At 40.5% G+C, this 8,621-nt stretch overlaps 1 protein-coding gene across 1 annotated transcript; it reads right to left on the reverse strand.

The window, feature by feature from the left end:
- Nucleotides 1-293: 293 nt before the first annotated feature.
- Nucleotides 294-4,941, reverse strand: alkal2a (ALK and LTK ligand 2a). Its single transcript, XM_005454688.2, has 6 exons — nt 4,092-4,941; nt 3,150-3,495; nt 2,698-2,751; nt 2,423-2,503; nt 2,239-2,313; nt 294-956 (listed from the first exon to the last, which is right to left on the reverse strand). Exons 2-5 carry the CDS (start codon nt 3,439-3,441, stop codon nt 2,249-2,251), a joined length of 492 nt encoding a protein of 163 aa, XP_005454745.1. The 5' UTR covers nt 3,442-3,495; nt 4,092-4,941; the 3' UTR covers nt 294-956; nt 2,239-2,248.
- Between the last annotated feature and the right edge of the window lie 3,680 nt (nt 4,942-8,621).

The following is an 8,621-nucleotide window of genomic DNA, read 5'->3' on the forward strand; positions in this document are numbered from 1 at the left end:
ACTCAGTCCAGTCACAGGGTTATTCGAGGATCATTCCTCATTCAAGATGGGAATGCAAAGCAAAATATCACACAAGAAAAGAAAGGCAATCCATATTTGTACCAATCTCATAATTTATTTAAATATATTTCATTTTTAAATATAGCTATGGTATATATATATTTATATATATATATGTAGGACACCCCTTTGGGAAACGCCAGTCATGTTAATTTATGGTACACAGGTGGCTTCTTTTTATGTTTCGCTTTACAGCGTGAAGATATTGCTCCTGCTTTTAAAGATGGCCTACATTATGTACAATGTTACCTTTTGATGACTCAAATACATAAATATACTCTGTACTGCACTCTACCAAAATCCAACAACCACTTGTTTTGTTTTATTTTTTTTTTATCTTTTTCACAAAGATGCAAAGAAAAATTCATGCAATTAATAATTTAATCACAGTTCTTTCTCAGTATGAGCACAAGTGGCTGAAACTATGCACTGACTGCCAGCTGGAGGTCTGTGAAAACTTGTCTGTGTAGAAGGTAGTACAGGCAGGGTTGAGCATATTTGGATTTCGCTCTTTTCTTGAGCAAAATAAATGAAGAAAAATATGTTTTTGTTTTGTTTTAGCAACATCTTTTTTGGATCCCAGCATGAAGAGGCCCCAGGTTGGTGTGTCTCAGCCGCTTGTTTCTTTATCTTCTCCACTCTTCAGTTTCACTGTCTTTATCCTGGTCTGGGTTTTGTTGCCTGGGTTGCTCCCCCATGTGGTGACAGCTAACCATCAAGGCCCAGCCTGAGTGGTGGGTGGCACCCATCCACGCCTTAGCAGAAGGAGACCTCAGTGAATGACAATACTGTGCCTAGTGTCAGTCGGGGCTGGTCAGATTTAGGCTTCCTTACTGTCCAAGGCACTTTTTTCCCAAGTTTTTTTTTCTTCTGAAGGACTCGTGTGTGACTTTGACCTGTAACAAAGAAGACATGATATTAAGGACCAACTTGAAAACACCTGAAAAATTCTCCCCTCTCCAGAAAGAATCACAAATAATAAGAAATTTGATACTTTGCTCTCGCTGTGCCACTGTTAGGACGTGTATGTGTGGACACAGCAAGCATATCACCACGGAGAACAAACGTCTGAGTAGTGCCTCAAAACAACATAACCTTTACACTATAACCATAACCGGAGAGGTTTTTGACTCTGAATGACACTGATAATTCGTGCAGTGCAAACATTTAATTTATTGTTACTTAAATAGGAATCACACAACATAACAAATCCACAACAAGGTAATATCCGGAATCTAGTCTTTTACTTAAGCAAAAGTATTATTAGCAGTACTGATGATTTAGTGTAGTGAGCATTTAAGTGCATGATTACATCATTATTATCAATTAATTCTATGTAAGCAGTAATTTTATGCTTTAAGTGCTCAATGTAATAATTGAACTCTGCTGCCAAGCTAGAAGAAAACACAGTTAAGTGCTTATAGGAAATAGTAAAAATAGCTGTAAATATAAATACTGTTATAGATTCGTGTATTAATATATTATAGAGCTTGGCTCGAACTACAGATTCATAAAACGGACATTCATTTAACGTTTAAATGCATCATAAAGTGCAATATTTGAGTGGAAGTTTAGTTATCTGTGCCACAGAAGTAGAAAGTAACACAGTATGTTTAATGAGTGTAAGGTAAGTCAAATTAAGAAGTACGCTACTGTGTGTTTCCAAGTATTTTGTACTTCTAGCCAACTTTTAAGAGAGAAATGGCACTAGAACTATACCTTTCTTTCTTTCTGCTTTATAGTTACGTTACCAATCAAATTTACGTTAATGAAAACAAACAAACAAAACAAGCTGTAATGCGTTTGTGCAGATTATAACTACAATCCTGTATATAACGTAGTGACAGTTATAGAACTATAAAAGCAAGCTGATACCAAAAACCATCCATGCATTAGCAATGCTACTCTAGTAACAACAAATCAGCTCAGAGTACATGTGTCCTCACAGAAGACTTTTACTTGTGGCTGCAGTTTTACCGCATGGCCTTGTTAATTTTCCTTAAGTAAATGACCTTGAAGACTACCTCATACTTCCTCCTTCAACATTAATGACTGTGTTACATGCACACACAGTCTATAATGTGCTCTGAGCTCTGTTGTCTACGTTCAACGAGACACATTAACGAGCTGTTCCCCACAAAAAATTCATGTTTGAATCAGAGGAACATGTTACCGTACCTGGTGTGTGCTACCCCTCCGTGCACTGTGGGCTGCCTGCTAGCCGTGTCAGAAGCCGTGCACATCTTTTGAAGTCTAAGGAAAGAAAATAGGATGGACAGATAGTGAGTGGTTTAGTGTGTTGACATTGGACGGACAAGATCATTACTCATGGTGTCAAGAGAGCCAGTCTATGACAGCTTACATGCAGGTATTGTGCAGTCTCTCGTGTGGTGGTAGAGTTTGTACACCGACTTCCTGCACTTGGGGCTGAAGGAGAGCGGACCTGAAACAAGAACAGAGAGGAGGCTTTAAGAACGTTGCCAGATCTGCAGCAACCTTCACTAACATCTGTTTTGTAGTCATTGTCTGAAGCTGTAATTCACTTTTGTGTGATATAGCTGACTTCCCTGGCCTCTTTTTGTAGGAATCTTTTTAGCAAACACATTAAAAGACATTGAATTTGCAGTAATGTCTTACCTGTTAAGTATTTTATGAACTTCTCCTTCTTTCTTAGATCTCTGGGAAATATGGCTGTTTAAAGAGAGGAGATAAGGAAAGGGTGTCAAGTTTTAGTCTGTATCATATAGACAGAAGAAAATGGATGGATGGCATATTTTTATCAGGAGGCCTTAAAATATGAGCTCTCTCTGGAGGTATCCATCACAACACACAGAACAAGGATGTTTTTATCAAACAAAATATAGCAAGACAGCTTTAAAGGGCCAATTCGCCCAAATGACCCTCAAATAACCGTCAGTACTATCAGTAAGGATAGTGGTTTTATAACCAGATAGTTTTGGTTATATTGCATGCACTTGGTAGCCTTAACGAGAAAATAGAGAGGAAATTGTTCTTCTCTATGAAACTTCCGTATGCTACATCCCTGACTGTACATCCAACTTAAGATTCCTTCCCGGAAGAAAACTCACCGACAGCCTGATTCCCTCTGAATGCTTTGAGGTCCCGAAAATCCTTCTGCTCCATCGGAGAGCTCGTCTCCCGTGATATCGCCGGCGCTTCTGTTTTGGCACTGTGGCGTCCCCGACTCCCCTCCACCTGCTTCACGATCTCCACCATCCGCCTCAAGTCCTGCTGCTCGTCCATGCCGGCCGATGCATCCCCTGTTGGGACCGTGGAGGGCGCGCTCTCGCCGCAGTGGTCGGTGAGCGTGCACATCAGTAACACCAGTCCCATAATGAAATGCCTGCGTAGTTCGCTCATAGCTCCCGGGGAGTGAGGGGGAAACAGTGAGGTCGTATTTTCTTTTCTGGGCACCTGCAGGAGAGATTGAGTATGAATCTTAAAAGCGTTGCTCACAGCCTTTCATTTCCTAATTTCACAAGTCCCAGATTCCCATTAGGCTACACCCCGCCGAGAGCGAATGTAAATGCTGCTTAAAATCCGTCCAACGCCGCAAAACAATAACACAAGAGTTTCTCAATGGGCCACAAAGCGAAAATCACAGTACTGCACGCACCTAATAGTCCATCAAGTTCGGATCATAATTGATTGACCGAAGCTTGATGGACTGTTAAGTAATCTTACCCACGCGCTATTTTACTTTATCTTCAAATACGCTTTCCAAAAGAAACCATATTGTGGAAAACTGCTTACCACTTGCTTGTTTTTAAACAGTTACTCTGTGTTTTTATGTTTTTAATAACTTGAGTGTCTTCATTGCCTAATTGTGGCTTCAGTCTTGTAGTTTAAAAAGTTTTATTCCTGTTGATCCAGGCTTCTGTTACCGACGACACAGTTAAGTCACCCTCAGAAAAAAGGCAACAATGCATCAGTAAGAGAGGAACTAAGAATAAAAACATAACAGTAAAGAAATCTAGATTCTAAAAGTGACAATTTAAAGCTATTTTTACCTTTATAAAGTCTTCAGACACTGATGACTTTCTGCGCACACAGCAGTAAGAAATGCAAACTGCGCGCAACTTCGGAGTTCGTCCGCTCCAAAATATGTCCTCTTAAAAGCTGCTTTTATTAATGCAAAAACAAAGCTCGTGAAGTCACGGATCTTCGCCGAGCCCCTGTGGTCATCCTCTGAAGACCGGCAGACTGCAGGGAGAGAGCGCACAGAACAGCTCAAGTGGTCCGGTGCTCCCAGATCCCGTGCGCGTCCTGGCTGAAGTAGCAGATTAGTCGCCAAGAAGTGGGGCTCACTTTTTATTCTGTCTCGCCGACGTGATGACCTGTCCGCTGTAGGTTACTCCGCAATGTCTGTGAGTGTGCATGGGTTGAGTGACCATCACTTGAATGCTGTGTCAAGTTTTCTGCGCCCCCCTCCTTTGCCTTACTCCATTTATATGTATGATACGCGGTTACAGGAAGCCTTTTTCCTACTAATAGGCTACTTCCACTGAAATTTCCACTCAGCCCAGAATACAGCGCAGATACCGACATCTTAGTGGAAATGCTCCCATATCCTTCTTCTGAGGCTCATAACCTCATTAGAGCCATTGCGCGTTTTACATCCATCATGGAAATTGAAACGCAATTAGGCTATGGACAGTTTAAGGATTATTTTTGAAAATTAATTACAAACGGGTTTTAATACTTATTGCCCTATAGTTTCTGGTCAGAACAGTCCGGTAAATAGGATTACTGAGGTTTGCAGGTTTTCTCCTCTTTGGGGATTAGTCTGTACTAGCCTGCATTTTGAACAGCATTTTAAAAAAAGGGGGAAAAAAAGAAAAGTATGGGTATGGGCGTGCAAGTGGCTCCCATTCGCCCCCTCCCAGTCCCCCCGTTTCCCCCACAATATTGTGAAGACACGATAGGGGTGTAGCGTTATGTTTCATACCCTTGAGAATAAAAGACTAAATACAGCTTCACAACTTGTAAAGAAAGCGTTGTTAATGTGTGTGTGTGTGTGTGTGTGTGTGTGTGTGTGTGTGTGTGTGTGTGTGTGGATAATCAAAAACATAACTTTTCATCTTGGAGTCTTCAGAAAAACACTCTCAGATTTTCCACATAATCTCCTCTCTTTCACACAGTCTAATTGTTGCAGGGTATTTATAGTGACCACTCGGTGCTCTCACTGCATGGCTGGGTGAAGCTGTGGCCGTGCGTAAAGTGAAACCTTGGTGCTGAAAGGACAGTGCGCGCTGTCACCGAGCTCCGAAACTCCTCCGCCAGCAGGCAGTCCTTTGCTCGTTAGCGGTAATGCCTTCCTGTTTAACGGCAGAAAGGTTTCCTTTGAATGAACTATATACTGATTTATAATAAAATTATGACAAAAGTGGACACTGATTTCCCTTTCATTATGAGCTATCCTATTGGAACAACAAACGAAAGAAGATGGATGTGCTTCAAAGGCAGTGACAAATCCAATGACACTGCACAGCTGTTTGGCTTGGGAAAAACAACTCCGTGTGCCTTTATATTCGAAGGAGGACGTGATCACCGATTCTGCTGCTCTAAAGCCAAACTGATTGATCCGTTTAGGGAAGAAGTAAGTTCGATAATCAAAAGAAATGGAGGGAAAGGTGTTTAGTTTATGACACGACCATCCACCCTAAAAAAGTGCGCTTGAGAGAGAAACCTCTGCACATCTGGAGCAGTGTCCAGCCTTTGATCTCACGAAAACTAAACAGTTTCGCTACACTAAGCAATGTCAAGTAAGCCCAACATTGATAATAACATTTAATGAAATGCAAAATAAACTAAAACTATTTTTGCCCATATAAGACTAAATATATATATATATATATATATATATGTATATATATATCTGTATATCTGTATATATATATATATATATATATATATATATATATATATGTATATGTATCTGTATATCTGTATATATATATATATATATATGTATATATATATATATATATATATATATATATATATATATGTATATATATATATATAACAATCATCCAAACAAATCTTACAATACATTAAAAAATAAGTATTTTGTGAGTGAAATGTGAAGAAACGCTTCAGCAGGGGGCGTCATTCTGCACAAATAAAATCAGTGTTAAGTTGCTCACATTTGTACTCTTGTTCAGAACAACAAACACTCAGCCAGCTCCTTGGCTGGGTTTGACACTTGAAGTCTTTCCACGCAAATGGAAAACAAAGTACCACCATGGAAAGCAACATGCTCAAAACCACAAAACCCATGTCTGCTGAGCAGATTATCGCCATCAGTCAAATTACATCAAGCTCACTGTACGGCAAAGACTAGGTGAAAATAAGTCCAATATGAAAAATGTTAAAGCTTTTGGTCTTGGATGGGATATAAATGTCTCTTTAGTCTGGACTGAAAAGAAATAAAAGAAACTAAAACAACTGAGTTTAAATGACTGGTAAGTACAAAGGAAGGTTGATGTTTTATAATGTATCAGTATTCTTTATGTTAATGGTCTGGCAAGCAGATAAGTACAAACAGAAGAAAAGCATAACTGTTTGGCACTTTGATGCTCATTTTAGTCTGTTATTTTTTATTCTTTGGACTGCTGCTAGAAATGTTTTGAAATCATTTCTGCTTAAAGTTCCTGTCAGCATGTCTTGTGTCACAATTCTGGCGACAGCAGAAATCACAACTTTCTTTGTTTGAATGGCTGTTTAGATAGACACATAACCTCATTTAACCCACTTTCTATTCTCAGTTGTATGACCTTTCTAATCTCTGGTACGGTCACATGTAAAACTTTGTTGTCTGGTGTGTGTGTAAGTCGTTGAGTCAAGTTCATGTGATTTCAAGTAAATGGCATGCCGTAAGCCTCATGTGGAGTGCGGCGGTCGTTGGTTTCAACATACTGATTATTAGTTTTGTTCTCCTCTTCCTTCTAAACTCTTTGTGACACTTCTCTTCTGGAAGGCGATATGATTAATTAATCAGGGGAGGATATGGTTGTCTTCTCGCAAATGTGCCTCATTCTTCCTGATGTCTGATCCAAGTTGAAAATGTAACTTTCTCAAGGTGTTACTTGAGGGCATTGTCTCAGCCTTGTGAGAGTGAGATCTCCTCTGATTCTGACCACCGCCACAAAAGAACCCCCTGCTGTCATGACGGATGTCGAAAATCTTTTTATTTATGAGGGTCAGATGAACTGATGCCGGTTACTTGAACTGAATCCTGAGCTAGAAACAACATATTTTGAATGGTGTGAAAACAGAAGATGTGTTATTCCATTTTGGTGAGATTCACTTCCATTTTTTGGCGTCTCATAAAAAATTGACTATGATTAACATCTGCAGTTAAAGGCCCAGCTTAGAAACTGGTTCTCTTCCTTCTCTTCCATCCATGTGTTTTTGGTTAGAGAAAATCCTCCTAATAGATAAAATAGATCCTTCATGAGCCCGAATACTACAGATTCTTGTTCTCTTTATTTCATCATCCTTATCTCTCCCCCTCCACCTTTGTCTTTCAACAGATTGTTGGAATTTACTTTGCTTTAACGTGACGTGAATGCATGCAAATTGTCATATCATTTCATTGAGTGCATGTATTAAAAGATTCAACCATAACCACAAAATTTAGAGCCAGATACTGCTGCGGGGTAGTGGACATGATGTGTGTAGCTTGGCAGCGTGCTGCCATACATCCAGCTCCTTCCCGGGTTAACACACTGACATGTGCAGCCACTCACTCTTAGGTGAAACATTTACACCTTAGAATCACTAGTTAATCTACCACAGGCCGCGGGAGGAAGGTGGCGCGCCCAAGCAAACTCTACGAAGGCTGGAGCCAAGCATCAGGTGCCGTGAGGCACCACTGCATCACCTGGCACATGGAGAAAAAAGTAAATCACACAGATAAGCAAAAACAAATTGGGATTAGCAATGTTTATCTTTTGTGAAACTTGGATCCTGTTCACATTGCTTCATGTATCACACACTTAAACATTGTTGCAGAACGAGCACAAACTCCCAAATGGGAACAACACCCTCCGATGGCAGCAGACGCCCCCAGCAGGATAACGGATGACACTGAACTAACTGCAGTAATAGCAGCGGCTGGAGAAAGCAGGCAAAGATCTCTTAGCAGTGACCCAGCTTCCACACTGTACATATCTGACTGAGCATTTTTGGCATGCACTGAAAAAAAGACCAATCCACGGAGGCTCCACCCACTGCAACTCACAGATCCCAGAGAATTTGCTGCCAGCAACATGGAGCCAGACGCTATAGGACGCCGCCCAGAGGCCCCATGTGCTGAAGAGTCAGAGCTGTTTTGGCAGTACTATGGGGTTTAAAATTGCGGCTGATTGGGGTAATAGGGCATCTTCGCAGACCACCCTAGCTGGTGAAATTATGTATTGATTTAACAAGTCTTGATGAAGAAATAGCAATGAGCATCAGTCACTGAATAGGAAGTTGATGCCTGAGATCAGCTCTTCCAGATTGTTGTCAAAATGTAGCTGTGGACAGTTTGA

This window comes from Oreochromis niloticus, linkage group LG15, assembly GCF_001858045.2.
Source record: "Oreochromis niloticus isolate F11D_XX linkage group LG15, O_niloticus_UMD_NMBU, whole genome shotgun sequence".
Classification (NCBI taxonomy): domain Eukaryota; kingdom Metazoa; phylum Chordata; class Actinopteri; order Cichliformes; family Cichlidae; genus Oreochromis; species Oreochromis niloticus.

Excerpts from the sequence above, each read along its gene's own strand:
- alkal2a (XM_005454688.2), bottom strand. The coding sequence starts at position 3,441 with ATGAGCGAACTACGCAGGCATTTCATTATGGGACTGGTGTTACTGATG. Across the intron at positions 2,752-3,149 it reads CAGAGGGAATCAGGCTGTCG|CCATATTTCCCAGAGATCTA; the intron begins GTGAGTTTTCTT and ends CTCTTTAAACAG. Across the intron at positions 2,314-2,422 it reads AGACTGCACAATACCTGCAT|ACTTCAAAAGATGTGCACGG; the intron begins GTAAGCTGTCAT and ends TTCTTTCCTTAG.